This window comes from Crinia signifera, chromosome 5 (assembly GCF_055691185.1).
Source record: "Crinia signifera chromosome 5, ASM5569118v1, whole genome shotgun sequence".
Lineage (NCBI taxonomy): Eukaryota > Metazoa > Chordata > Amphibia > Anura > Myobatrachidae > Crinia > Crinia signifera.
In genome coordinates, this window is record NC_139221.1 from 331,267,710 (window position 1) to 331,281,751 (window position 14,042).

The 14,042-nt window shown below is 52.9% G+C and overlaps 1 protein-coding gene across 2 annotated transcripts in view; it reads left to right on the plus strand.

Annotated features, from left to right (window-relative positions):
* NRBP2 (nuclear receptor binding protein 2) overlaps positions 1 to 14,042 on the plus strand; it is a 136,437-nt gene that overhangs the window by 77,238 nt on the left and 45,157 nt on the right. For both annotated transcript variants that reach the window (XM_083145021.1, XM_083145022.1), the window contains exons 9-12: positions 6,654 to 6,743; positions 7,628 to 7,683; positions 13,674 to 13,766; positions 13,853 to 13,985. In XM_083145021.1, coding sequence (XP_083001147.1) covers positions 6,654 to 6,743; positions 7,628 to 7,683; positions 13,674 to 13,766; positions 13,853 to 13,985 — 372 coding nt within the window. The remainder of the gene's footprint in view (positions 1 to 6,653; positions 6,744 to 7,627; positions 7,684 to 13,673; positions 13,767 to 13,852; positions 13,986 to 14,042) is intronic.

The following is a 14,042-nucleotide window of genomic DNA, read 5'->3' on the forward strand; positions in this document are numbered from 1 at the left end:
TATCCCACGTACGGTGCTAGAAGCAGGCAGCGATGCGGAGGGATCAGGCGGGAGAGGACGGCGAGAGCGGAATACAGTCAGGTATCAGAGAATGCCGGGTATCAGAGACCTGATGATAACTATAACGTATCCCACGTATGGTGCTAGACGTAGGCAGCGATGCGGAGGGATCAGGCGGGAGAGGACGGCGAGAGCAGAATACGGTCAGGTATCAGAGAATGGCGGGTATCAGAGACCTAATGATTACTATAACGTATCCCACGTACGGTGCTAGACGCAGGCAGCGATGCGGAGGGATCAGGGGGAGAGGACGGCGAGAGCGGAATACGGTCAGGTATCAGAGAATGGCGGGTATCAGAGACCTAATGATAACTATAACGTATCCCACGTACGGTGCTAGACGCAGGCAGCGATGCGGAGGGATCAGGCGGGAGAGGACGGCGAGAGCAGAATACGGTCAGGTATCAGAGAATGGCGGGTATCAGAGACCTAATGATTACTATAACGTATCCCACGTACGGTGCTAGACGCAGGCAGCGATGCAGAGGGATCAGGCGGGAGAGGACGGCGAGAGCGGAATACGGTCAGGTATCAGAGAATGGCGGGTATCAGAGACCTAATGATTACTATAACGTATCCCACGTACGGCGCTAGACGCAGGCAGCGATGCGGAGGGATCAGGCGGGAGAGGACGGCGAGAGCAGAATACGGTCAGGTATCAGAGAATGGCGGGTATCAGAGACCTAATGATAACTATAACGTATCCCACGTACGGCGCTAGACGCAGGCAGCGATGCAGAGGGATCAGGCGGGAGAGGACGGCGAGAGCGGAATACAGTCAGGTATCAGAGAATGGGGGGTATCAGAGACCTAATGATTACTATAGCGTATCGCACGTACGGCGCTAGACGCAGGCAGCGATGCGGAGGGATCAGGCGGGAGAGGACGGCGAGAGCAGAATACGGTCAGGTATCAGAGAATGGCGGGTATCAGAGACCTAATGATAACTATAACGTATCCCACGTACGGCGCTAGACGCAGGCAGCGATGCAGAGGGATCAGGCGGGAGAGGACGGCGAGAGCGGAATACAGTCAGGTATCAGAGAATGGGGGGTATCAGAGACCTAATGATTACTATAGCGTATCGCACGTACGGCGCTGCACGCAGGCAGCGATGCAGAGGGATCAGGGGGAGAGGACGGCGTGAGCAGAATACGGTCAGATATCAGAGAATGGCAGGTATCAGAGACCTGATGATAACTGTAACGTATCGCACGTACGGCGCTGCACGCAGGCAGCGATGCAGAGGGATCAGGCGGGAGGCAGGACCCTGCACGCAGTTCAGTCCCGGTCTCCCTCTGCGATGTAATGTACGGATAAGGTGGAGGATGGGCTTCTCCTCTCCATCTACCTCCTAATCCTGTCCAAGAGGCCTCAGTCTGTAACACAAATTGTTTTCTAAAGTCAGGTGCTTGGGATACAGACTCGGTACACAGAGCTCGTCTTACATCCGGCCAAGCCGTTTCCACTGGTCTAGACCACGTTATCTTGTCTGGCGACTGGTTCTTCAGACATTCGGTTAGTGGAGCCGCTCTAGTGGTGAAATCCTGCATGAACCTGCGATAATTTCTCACCAGATGGAGAAATGTCCTAAGCTGTGACTTACATTTAGGTTTAGACCAGGTGAGAGCTGCTCCTACCTTACTAGGCTGAGGTTTACCCTGTCCTCTGCCCACAATGTACCCCAAATACTTGGCCTCTTCCATACCAATGGCCCATTTCTCAGGGTTGGCGGTAATCCCGTGTGTCCGTAGAGACGGCTTCTACCTGTGGCAGGTGTGACTCCGTCAGAGCTGAAAATAACAATGTCCTGTAAATATTCAGTCGCATATTCCCTGTGGGGCCGCAGCAGCTTATTCATAGCTCACTGGAAGGTTGCTGGGGCACCGTGTAACCCAATGGGAGCACTGTATACTGGAATAAACCCTCTGGGGTGGGGACGGCTGGTTTTGCCTTAGCAGCTTCTGTTAATGGAATCTGCCAATAACCTTTTGTCAGATTATTGTAGTGAGATCCTGACTATTGGCTGAATGTTCTACCAGCTCATCAGCCCGGGACATAGGGTAAGAATCAAACCGGGACACTTGGTTTAGTTACGGAAGTCATTGCAGAACCTTAAAGCACCTGAAGGCTGAGGTACTAGGACAATGGGATTATTCCACTCACTGGTGGATTCCTCTATAACCCCCGGGCGTGACATCTCTTCCACCTCCTGCGTTACTGCTGCGCTTTGCCTCGGGTATGCGATATGGCCTTTGTTTAATGACCACCCCGGGTGGAGTCACAACATAGTGTTGGATGACCTGTGTCTGCACTTCCCCTTTAAGGGCAAATTTAGGAGGCTTAATACAATGTGCCAGACTCAGTCACAGTGGCGGTTTTTACCTATGGGCTGCAGCCCCCCCAGGGAACATCCGCCATTGTAGTGAAGCCAGATGCAGTCTGTGAGACTGCACCGACTCACTGTGACTTCCTATTGGAAGTTCGACCTGCCAGTCACAAAGGCAGTGCCATTGGGAGTTGTTACCTCCCTCCGGGACGCCTTGTTGCGGGCTGCCGGGCAAATGCACATGCGCAGTACCTATATCGGTACTGCGCACGCGCTGGTCCCGGTGCCTGTAACTTATATTGTACAGGCGCCGGGACCATGATCACTTCTATGGGCTGCTGCCAAAGCTGGCCACATGCGCAGTACATATGTTTGTATTTAATGATACGGTGGCCCTTAAGGCTGGCTACCTCTCACATAATCCACTATAACTCCAAGCTGCTCTGTTACTCCACTACAGGCACATACTGACCATACTAACCAGTTCCTGAAGCGCACCCCCTGTCTGGCGCCCAGGCAGCTGCACGGTGTTTAACCAAACACTTGCCAGTCTGATACGCAGGCAGCTGCTTACACAAGGTTCTCTGCTGTATTGTAGACTCCAGTTGTATTGTCTTTGTTTGGGCGCCAAATGTGACAAGGAATCACATACACTGGATAAGATGAAGTCATGGGGTGACATTTATTAGAGATCGATGTTGGGTTTTTGGCGATTTTTATTGCAAAAACGGCCGTTTTTTCATTTTTTTCCCAAATCGACTACTTAATGGGTGGCGATTTGCGGCATAAATCGCACTTTATGCCGCGAAACCGCATAAAGTGCGATTTTTTTTAACTCCGGAATTCGCATCCAGATGTTTTCCCCATTGAAAAATATACAATTCGCATTTTTAATGAGATGCGAATTTGGAAATCGCCAAAAAAAATGGTCTAAAGTTCAAAAAAAAAATAGACCTGATCCTGACTGGCGATTTTGTCAGAACCATGCACAGATCATTGTGATCTGTGTATGGTTCTTTGGTAAAATATGTGTAAAAGTAATAAAAAAAATTGGCGTGAGGTCCCCCCTCCTGTACATAACCAGCCCCGGGCTCATTGAGCCGGACCTGGTTCCAAAAATACGGGGGACAAAAAGCGTAGGGGTCCCCCGTATTTCTGATACCAGCCCCGGACTCTTGGACCGATCCTGGTTCCAAAAATACGGGGGACAAAAAATCTGGGGGTCCCCCGTATTTTGAAACCAGCACCGGGCTCCAACAGCCCGCAGTGTCATGCCACAGCCGGGGGACACTTTTTACATAAGGTCCCCCGGCCATACCATGAGCACCGTGGCTGGTCAGCCTTGGACGGGGTACCTGGAGGAGTGGGGACCCCCCCAATAAAGGGGTCCCCCCCCCCAGGCTTCACCCGTCCAGGGCTGAAGCCCGGGGCTGTCACCGGCGTCCCTGGCAATTGGACGCCGGCCTGATAGGGTTAAATTCACATTCCTAACATTGCTTAATACAGGAGAACTACAAGTGCCAGCAGACCTCCCCCGCATGCTGGGACTTGGAGAACCACAAGTCCCAGCATGCGGGGCATTAATGGGCCAGCTGGGACTTGTAGTCCACCTGTAAAAAGAATGTTAAAATAAAACACACACACAGAAAAGTAAAACTTTATTACACACACACACACAAACACCTCACTTTTACACCGCTATACATACCGATCCAGGATCCAGCGCTGGTCTCTCTGCTGCAGAGCCGGCTACCCCCGCACTGACAGCGGGCTGAACCGGCTTCCTCCGATGCAGCTAACAGCTTCTGTCGCGTTGTCCCAGCGCAACAGAGGCTGAGAGCGTCTCCGGCTTATGTGTCTCCATGGAGACGCATAGCTCAGCCAATCAGGGCTGAGCTATGCGTCTCCATGGAGACGCATCGCCCAATCACGCTCTCAGCCTGTGTCGCGCTGGGACAGCGCGACAGAAGCTGTTAGCTGCATCGGAGCTATGTCAGGGAGTCTCCTGCAGAATGCAGGAGGGGAGGTAACTGTAATGTAACAGTGTAATGTGGGCTAGGTGACATGAGGGAGATTGCTAGACTAATGAGGGAGAGAGGGAGATTGCTGCTATGTCAGGGAGTCTCCTGCAGAATGCAGGAGGGGAGGTAACTGTGATGTAACAGTGTAATGTGGGCTAGGTGACATGAGAGAGATTGCTAGACTAATGAGGGAGAGAGGGAGATTGCTGCTATGTCAGGGAGTCTCCTGCAGAATGCAGGAGGGGAGGTAACTGTGATGTAACAGTGTAATGTGGGCTAGGTGACATGAGGGAGATTGCTAGACTAATGAGGGAGAGAGGGAGATTGCTGATATGTCAGGGAGTCTCCTGCAGAATACAGATGGGGAGGTAACTACGATGTTACAATGTAATGTGGGCTAGGTGACATGAGGGAGATTGCTAGACTAATGAGGGAGAGAGGGAGATTGCTGCTATGTCAGGGAGTCTCCTGCAGAATGCTGGAGGGGAGGTAACTATGATGTAACAGTGTAATGTGGGTTAGGTGACATGAGGGAGATTGCTAGACTAATGAGGGAGAGAGGGAGATTGCTGCTATGTAAGGGAGTTTCCTGCAGAATGCAGGAGGGTAGGTAACTATGGTGTAACAGTGTTATGTGGGCTAGGTGACATGAGGGAGATTGCTAGACTAATGAGGGAGAGAGGGAGATTGCTGCTATGTCAGGGTCTCCTGCAGAATGCAGGAGGGGAGGTATCTATGGTGTAATATTGTAATGTGGGCTAGGTGACATGAGGGAGATTGCTAGACTAATAAGGGAGAGAGGGAGATTGCTGCTATGTCAGGGAGTCTCCTGCAGAATGCAGGAGGGGAGGTAACTATGATGTAACAGTGTAATGTAGGCTAGGTGACATGAGGGAGATTGCTAGACTAATGAGGGAGAGAGGGAGATTGCTGCTATTTCAGGGAGTCTCCTGCAGAATGCAGGAGGGGAGGTAACTATGATGTTACAGTGTAACTTGGGCTAGGTAACATGAGGGAGATTGCTAGACTAATGAGTGAGAGAGGGAGATTGCTGCTATGTCAGGGAGTCTCCTGCAGAATGCAGATGGGGAGGTAACTACGATGTTACAATGTAATGTGGGCTAGGTGACATGAGGGAGATTGATAGACTAATGAGGGAGAGAGGGAGATTGCTGCTATGTCAGGGAGTCTCCTGCAGAGTGCTGGAGGGGATGTAACTATGATGTAACAGTGTAATGTGGGCTAGGTGACATGAGGGAGATTGCTAGACTAATAAGGGAGAGAGGGAGATTGCTGCTATGTCAGGGAGACTCCTGCAGAATGCAGATGGGGAGGTAACTACGATGTTACAATGTAATGTGGGCTAGGTGACATGAGGGAGATTGCTAGACTAATGAGGGCGAGAGGGAGATTGCTGCTATGTCAGGGAGTCTCCTGCAGAATGCAGGAGGGGAGGTAACTATGATGTAACAGTGTAATGTGGCTAGGTGACATGAGGGAGATTGCTAGACTAATGAGGGAGAGAGGGAGATTGCTGCTATGTCAGGGAATCTCCTGCAGAATGCAGGAGGGGAGGTAACTGTGATGTAACAGTGTAATGTGGGCTAGGTGACATGAGGGAGATTGCTAGACTAATGAGGGAGAGAGGGAGATTGCTGCTATGTCAGGGAGTCTCCTGCAGAATGCAGGAGGGGAGGTAACTGTGATGTAACAGTGTAATGTGGGCTAGGTGACATGAGAGAGATTGCTAGACTAATGAGGGAGAGAGGGAGATTGCTGCTATGTCAGGGAGTCTCCTGCAGAATGCAGGAGGGGAGGTAACTATGATGTAGCCGTGTAATGTGGGCTAGGTGACATGAGGGAGATTGCTAGACTAATGAGGGAGAGAGGGAGATTGCTGCTATGTCAGGGAGTCTCCTGCAGAATGCAGGAGGGGAGGTAACTATGATGTAACAGTGTAATGTGGGCTAGGTGACATGAGGGAGATTGCTAGACTAATGAGGGAGAGAGGGAGATTGCTGCTATGTCAGGGAGTCTCCGGCAGAATGCAGGAGGAGAGGTAACTATGATGTAACAGTGTAATGTGGGCTAGGTGACATGAGGGAGATTGCTAGACTAATGAGGGAGAGAGGGAGATTGCTGCTATGTCAGGGAGTCTCCTGCAGAATGCTGGAGGGGATGCAGCTAAGGTATACTGTAGGTGACCCCATGACTGTACACTGATATATGTGTCTCCCCTTCAGAGCTTCCGGTCCCCGATGATCTTCGAACTCCAATAAAGATCCTGCGGGAAGAACATCGGACTCTGCACTTCTTTCCTCCAGAGTACGGCTGTAAGAGACGATCACCTGCCCGTATATCCTAATCTATATACCCACTATGTACCCCCAGTCACTTGTATCCCATTCTATATACCCCTCTATACCAATGTGCACACCTCCTATATACCAATGTGCACACCTCCTATATACCAATGTGCACACCTCCTATATACCAATGTGCACACCTTCTATATACCAATGTGCACACCTCCTATATACCAATGTGCACACCTCCTATATACCAATGTGCACACCTTCTATATACCAATGTGCACACCTCCTATATACCAATGTGCACACCTCCTATATACCAATGTGCGTACCTCCTATATACCAATGTGCACACCTCTTATATACCAATGTGCACACCTCTTATATACCAATGTGCACACCTCCTATATACCAATGTGCACACCTCCTATATACCAATGTGCACACCTCCTATATACCAATGTGCACACCTCCTATATACCAATGTGCGTACCTCCTATATACCAATGTGCGTACCTCCTATATACCAAAGTGCACACCTCCTATATACCAATGTGCGTACCTCCTATATACCAATGTGCGTACCTCCTATATACCAATGTGCACACCTCCTATATACCAATGTGCACACCTCCTAAATACCAATGTGCGTACCTCCTATATACCAATGTGCGTACCTCCTATATACCAATGTGCACACCTCCTATATACCAATGTGCACACCTCCTATATACCAATGTGCACATCTCCTATATACCAATGTGCACACCCCCTATATACCAATGTGCACACCTCCTATATACCAATGTGCATATATACATGTATGTGTCCCCATCACTGTATGTACACGTGACGTCCACTGTGTATGACCTTTGCTGACCTGACTCTCTCCATACTCCCTCTAGCTGTGGAAGATGGAACTGCTGTAGATATCTTCTCCTTTGGCATGTGTGCTCTTGAGGTAAGAACCTTGTGGTTTCATTTACCTCCCCCCCATCCATGATTACGCCCTCCGAATCTATAATCTTCCAGTCAACGCAGAAATTACAGTTGTAATAATCTCCATTGTGGCTAAAATACTGTTTAGTGATTTACTGTAGATCTGATGTTGAATCTATGTGGAGAAGAATGAGGTAGAGGTGCCGCTCCCCAGTCCTCACCTAGAGTGATGTGCCCAGGTCTGAGGTCAGATCCCTGGGGAGGAGAATGAGGTAGAGGTACCACTTCCCAGTCCTCACCTAGAGTGATGTGCCCAGGTCTGAGGTCTGATCCCCAGGGAGGAGAGTGAGGTAGAGGTACCACTTCCCAGCCCTCACCTAGAGTGATGTACACAGGTCTGAGATACGATCCATGGGGAGGAGAGTGAGGTAGAGGTATCACTTCCCAGTCCTCACCTAGAGTGATGTGCCCAGGTCTGAGGTCTGATCCCCAGGGAGGAGAGTGAGGTAGAGGTATCACTTCCCAGTCCTCACCTAGAGTGATGTGCCCAGGTCTGAGGTCAGATCCCCGGGGAGGAGAATGAGGTAGATGTACCGCTTCCCAGTCCTCACCTAGAGTGATGTGCCCAGGTCTGAGGTCAGATCCCCGGGGAGGAGAGTGAGGTAGAGGTGCCGCTCCCCAGTCCTCACCTAGAGTGATGTGCCCAGGTCTGAGGTCAGATCCCCGGGGAGGAGAGTGAGGTAGAGGTACCGATTCCCAGTCCTCACCTAGAGTGATGTGCCCAGGTCTGAGGTCTGATCCCAGGGGAGGAGAGTGAGGTAGAGGTACCACTTCCCAGTCCTCACCTAGAGTGATGTGCCCAGGTCTGAGGTCAGATCCCTGGGGAGGAGAGTGAGGTAGAGGTACCACTTCCCAGTCCTCACCTAGAGTGATGTGCCCAGGTCTGAGGTCAGATCCCCGGGGAGGAGAGTGAGGTAGAGCTACCACTTCCCAGTCCTCACCTACAGTGATGTGCCCAGATCTGAGGTCTGATCCTGGGGAGGAGTGAGGTAGAGGTACTACTTCCCAGTCCTCACCTAGAGTGATGTGCCCAGGTCTGAGGTCTGATCCCCAGGGAGGAGAATGAGGTAGAGGTCCCACTTCCCAGTCCTCACCTAGAGTGATGTGCCCAGGTCTGAGGTCTGATCCTGGGGAGGAGAGTGAGGTAGAGGTACCACTTCCCAGTCCTCACCTAGAGTGATGTGCCCAGGTCTGAGGTCAGATCCCCGGGGAGGAGAGTGAGGTAGAGGTACCACTTTCCAGTCTTCACCTAGAGTGATGTACACAGGTCTGAGATTAGATCCATGGGGAGGAGAGTGAGGTAGAGGTATCACTTCCCAGTCCTTACCTAGAGCGATGTGCCCAGGTCTGAGGTCTGATCCCCAGGGAGGAGAGTGAGGTAGAGGTACCACTTCCCAGTCCTCACCTAGGCCCTTATTCTGATCGGTGCGGCCAGATCATAAATATGCGTCCAGGACCGTGCAGGCGAATCCCCGCCTTCCATACGGATCGCCACCTCCGTCCGTACGCGGATATGTGGCGGTCCGCATGAAAGTGGACGGGGATACGCCTCCTCCATCTTGGGAGCAGCCCCTGCATTCGATGGTCGCCGAACATCGAATGCAGGGCCGCACGCTCCACCAGCGCCCGCCACCCTAGACCACACGGACACTTGTCCGTATGAAATCATGTATGGGGGCGGGCAGCTGACATCCGGCGATGTCAGATGCCCGCCCCCTACACATGCGTCGGCTTCATTACCATGCATACGCCCTGCGTTTGCATGGGAGCGCCCATGAAACGCGGGGCGTATGCATAGGGTAATGAGGCTAAGTAGCCCTTCACGCCCCTCTCCGCCCCCTGGCCCTTATTCTGATCGGTGCGGCCAGATCATAAATATGCGGCCAGGACCGTGCAGGCGAATCCCCGCCTTCCATACGGATCGCCACCTCCGTCCGTACGCGGATATGTGGCGGTCCGCATGAAAGTGGACGGGGATACGCCTCCTCCATCTTGGGAGCAGCCCCTGCATTCGATGGTCGCCGAACATCGAATGCAGGGCCGCACGCTCCACCAGCGCCCGCCACCCTAGACCACACGGACACTTGTCCGTATGAAATCATGTATGGGGGCGGGCAGCTGACATCCGGCGATGTCAGATGCCCGCCCCCTACACATGCGTCACGGCTTCATTACCATGCATACGCCCTGCGTTTGCATGGGAACGCCCATGAAACGCGGGGCGTATGCATAGGGTAATGAGGCTAAGTAGCTCTTCACGCCCCTCTCCGCCCCCTGTGCGGCGTCTAAAGAATACGTACGGCGAAACCGCTTGCACATGCGCAGAGTGACCTCTGCACATGCGCAGTCGCTAACCATCGGCGGTACGACCGCATGCGGAAAAATCCGCACCGATCAGAATGAGGGCCACAGAGTGATGTACACAGGTCTGAGATTAGATCCATGGGGAGGAGAGTGAGGTAGAGGTATCACTTCCCAGTCCTCACCTAGAGTGATGTGCCCAGGTCTGAGGTCAGATCCCCGGGGAGGAGAATGAGGTAGATGTACCGCTTCCCAGTCCTCACCTAGAGTGATGTGCCCAGGTCTGAGGTCAGATCCCCGGGGAGGAGAGTGAGGTAGAGGTGCCGCTCCCCAGTCCTCACCTAGAGTGATGTGCCCAGGTCTGAGGTCAGATCCCCGGGGAGGAGAGTGAGGTAGATGTACCACTCCCCAGTCCTCACCTAGAGTGATGTGCTCAGGTCTGAGGTCAGATCCCCGGGGAGGAGAGTGAGGTAGAGGTACCGCTCCCCAGTGCTCCCCTAGAGTGATGTGCCCAGGTCTGAGGTCAGATCCCCGGGGAGGAGAATGAGGTAGAGGTACCACTTCCCAGTCCTCACCTAGAGTGATGTGCCCAGGTCTGAGGTCTGATCCCCGGGGAGGAGAGTGAGGTAGAGGTACCACTTCCCAGTCCTCACCTAGAGTGATGTGCCCAGGTCTGAGGTCAGATCCCCGGGGAGGAGAGTGAGGTAGAGCTACCACTTCCCAGTCCTCACCTACAGTGATGTGCCCAGATCTGAGGTCTGATCCTGGGGAGGAGTGAGGTAGAGGTACTACTTCCCAGTCCTCACCTAGAGTGATGTGCCCAGGTCTGAGGTCTGATCCCCAGGGAGGAGAATGAGGTAGAGGTACCACTTCCCAGTCCTCACCTAGAGTGATGTGCCCAGGTCTGATGTCAGATCCCCGGGGAGGAGAGTGAGGTAGAGGCACCACTTCCCAGTCCTCACCTAGAGTGATGTGTCCAGGTCTGAGGGCAGATCCCCGGGGAGGAGAGTGAGATAGAGGTACCACTCCCCAGTCCTCACCTAGAGTGATGTACCCAGGTCTGAGGGCAGATCCCCGGGGAGGAGAGTGAGGTAGAGGTACCACTTCCCAGTCCTCACCTAGAGTGATGTGCCCAGGTCTGAGGGCAGATCCCCGGGGAGGAGAGTGAGGTAGAGGTACCACTTCCCAGTCCTCACCTAGAGTGATGTGCCCAGGTCTGAGGTCAGATTCCCGGGGAGGAGAGTGAGGTAGAGGTACCACTTCCCAGTCCTCACCTAGAGTGATGTGCCCAGGTCTGAGGGCAGATCCCCGGGGAGGAGAGTGAGGTAGAGGTACCACTTCCCAGTCCTCACCTAGAGTGATGTGCCCAGGTCTGAGGTCAAATCACCGGGGAGGAGAGTGAGGTAGAGGTACCATTTCCCAGTCCTCACCTAGAGTGATGTGCCCAGGTCTGAGGGCAGATCCCCGGGGAGGAGAATGAGGTAGAGGTACCACTTCCCAGTCCTCACCTAGAGTGATTTGCCCAGGTCTGAGGTCAGATCCCCGGGGAGGAAAGTGAGGTAGAGGTACCACTTCCCAGTCCTCACCTAGAGTGATGTGTCCAGGTCTGAGGTCAGATCCCCGGGGAGGAGAGTGAGGTAGAGGTGCCGCTCCCCAGTCCTCACCTAGAGTGATGTGCCCAGGTCTGAGGGCAGATCCCCCGGGAGGAGAGTGAGGTAGAGGTACCACTTCCCAGTCCTCACCTAGAGTGATGTGCCCAGGTCTGAGGTCAGATCCCCGGGGAGGAGAGTGAGGTAGAGGCACCACTCCCCAGTCCTCACCTAGAGTGATGTGCCCAGGTCTAAGGGCAGATCCCCGGGGAGGAGAGTGAGGTAGAGGTACCACTTCCCAGTCCTCACCTAGAGTGATGTGCCCAGGTCTGAGGTCAGATCCCCAGGGAGGAGAGTGAGGTAGAGGCACCACTCCCCAGTCCTCACCTAGAGTGATGTGCCCAGGTCTGAGGTCAGATCCCCAGGGAGGAGAGTGAGGTAGAGGTGCCGCTCCCCAGTCCTCACCTAGAGTGATGTGCCCAGGTCTGAGGTCAAATCCCCGGGGAGGAGAGTGAGGTAGAGGTGCCGCTCCCCAGTCCTCACCTAGAGTGATGTGCCCAGGTCTAAGGGCAGATCCCCGGGGAGGAGAGTGAGGTAGAGATGCCGCTCTCCAGTCCTCACCTAGAGTGATGTGCCCAGGTCTGAGGGCAGATCCCCGGGGAGGAGAGTGTGGTAGAGGTACCACTTCCCAGTCCTCACCTAGAGTGATGTGCCCAGGTCTGAGGGCAGATCCCCGGGGAGGAGAGTGAGGTAGAGGTACTATGACCAGCCTTATCCCATTGCATAGAGCAGTGGTTCCCAAACTGTGTGCCGTGGCTCCCTGGGGTGCCTCAGGACACTTGCAGGGGTGCCCTGGGTTGGTGGTCCAGGACCAATTCTAATTATTAATGTCTAATTATTTATGAGCAAAACCAGTGCTGGTGGCTGCCAATTATAAAATGTGTATAAACAGAAGCAACTCCTGCCCTTTACCAAATAACTGACCCTAAGAATCACATATAAACCCAATCTAATAAATAAAAATTTGGCCTAGGGGGTGCCGTGAAAATGTTTTTGATACTCTAGGGTGCCGTGAATCAAAAAAGATTGGGAACCCCTGGCATAGAGTGATCAGAGCCATGTAACAGAGTTGGTTGCTGGGACAGGAAGCAGAGCAGCGTAGCGATGGCAATGTCTCGGCCCCACCTAGGGTCATGGCCCGGTTCTAGGGCGAGGCCTCCATGCAGGAGAGTGATCAGCTCCCAGCAATGTGTTGTAGATAGATAACCTCCTTGTGTGATAACCGAGGACAGAGCAATGTACTTGCTGAGCACATTGATAGTGTTTTGGCTCCAGATGTTGGCATGTGTGACACCCCCCGCACCCCCCCACACAGTGCCTCATGAGGCTGCTGGAGGGAGCGAGGGCTTGGCAGTCGCTCATATCTGCAGGAACACGAGTTCCCAGGTTCCCGGCAGGTCATCACCTCACCGCAACACGCTGTATTATGTGGAACTGGGCGGCCTCCTGGTGTAGGAGGACATTTACTAAGCTGGGAGTTCTATGTCACATGGGATGTTGCTATGGGCAACCAATCAGATCCTGTCTATTCTCTTCTAGAAGCTGCTAAATTAATAAGTAGATTCTGATTGTTTGTCAATAGCAACATCCCATGTGACATAGACTTTCCCCTATAATAGGGCCAGCTCTATCAAGCTTCAAAAAGTGATAAAATGGAGAGTGATAAACAGCCAGCCAATCCCTGGACTTACTGAGTACCTGCCCTGAGCGCAGGTGAGTGAGGACATCGTCCTGGTGCAGGACACTGATGGACGGAGCATGTATACCCCTACATCGCTGCATGCTTTGTGCAGGTGTCCGTCTGCTGGGTTTATTCCATATAACATACACAACAAGATCCAAAACAGGGAACTCCTGAAGCAATGCACTGCAGAGATGACCCCAGGAATGCCTGTCCTGCAGCACTCTATGCTTATAATATACAAGGGGCAGCTTGTACTGGGCCTTTGTGAGTTGGAAGGCTGCACTACAAGTCCCATAATGCCTTGTGCTTTCCCTGCAGATGGCTGTGTTGGAGATTCAGACCAACGGGGATAAAGTCACTACGGATAGCGTTACCCGAGCAGTCGGGTCCCTGGAGGACCCCAACATGAAGGTGAGGACAGGAGCTATAGGAGCCGGGTTCTCCTGTACGGTCTCTGGATGCGGCTGCATATAATGACCCCATTCTCTGTCCCCCAGGAATTTATCCTGCAGTGTCTGTCAGCCGCCCCGGGTCACCGGCCCTCCGCGCACAACCTCCTCTTCCACAGAGTATTGTTCGAGGTCCATTCCCTCAAGCTATTGGCTGCACATTGTTTCATCAACACACCCTGTGAGTATTACTCATCAATCCTAGTCCCCTCCTCCGCTGTACCCTGTGAGTATTACT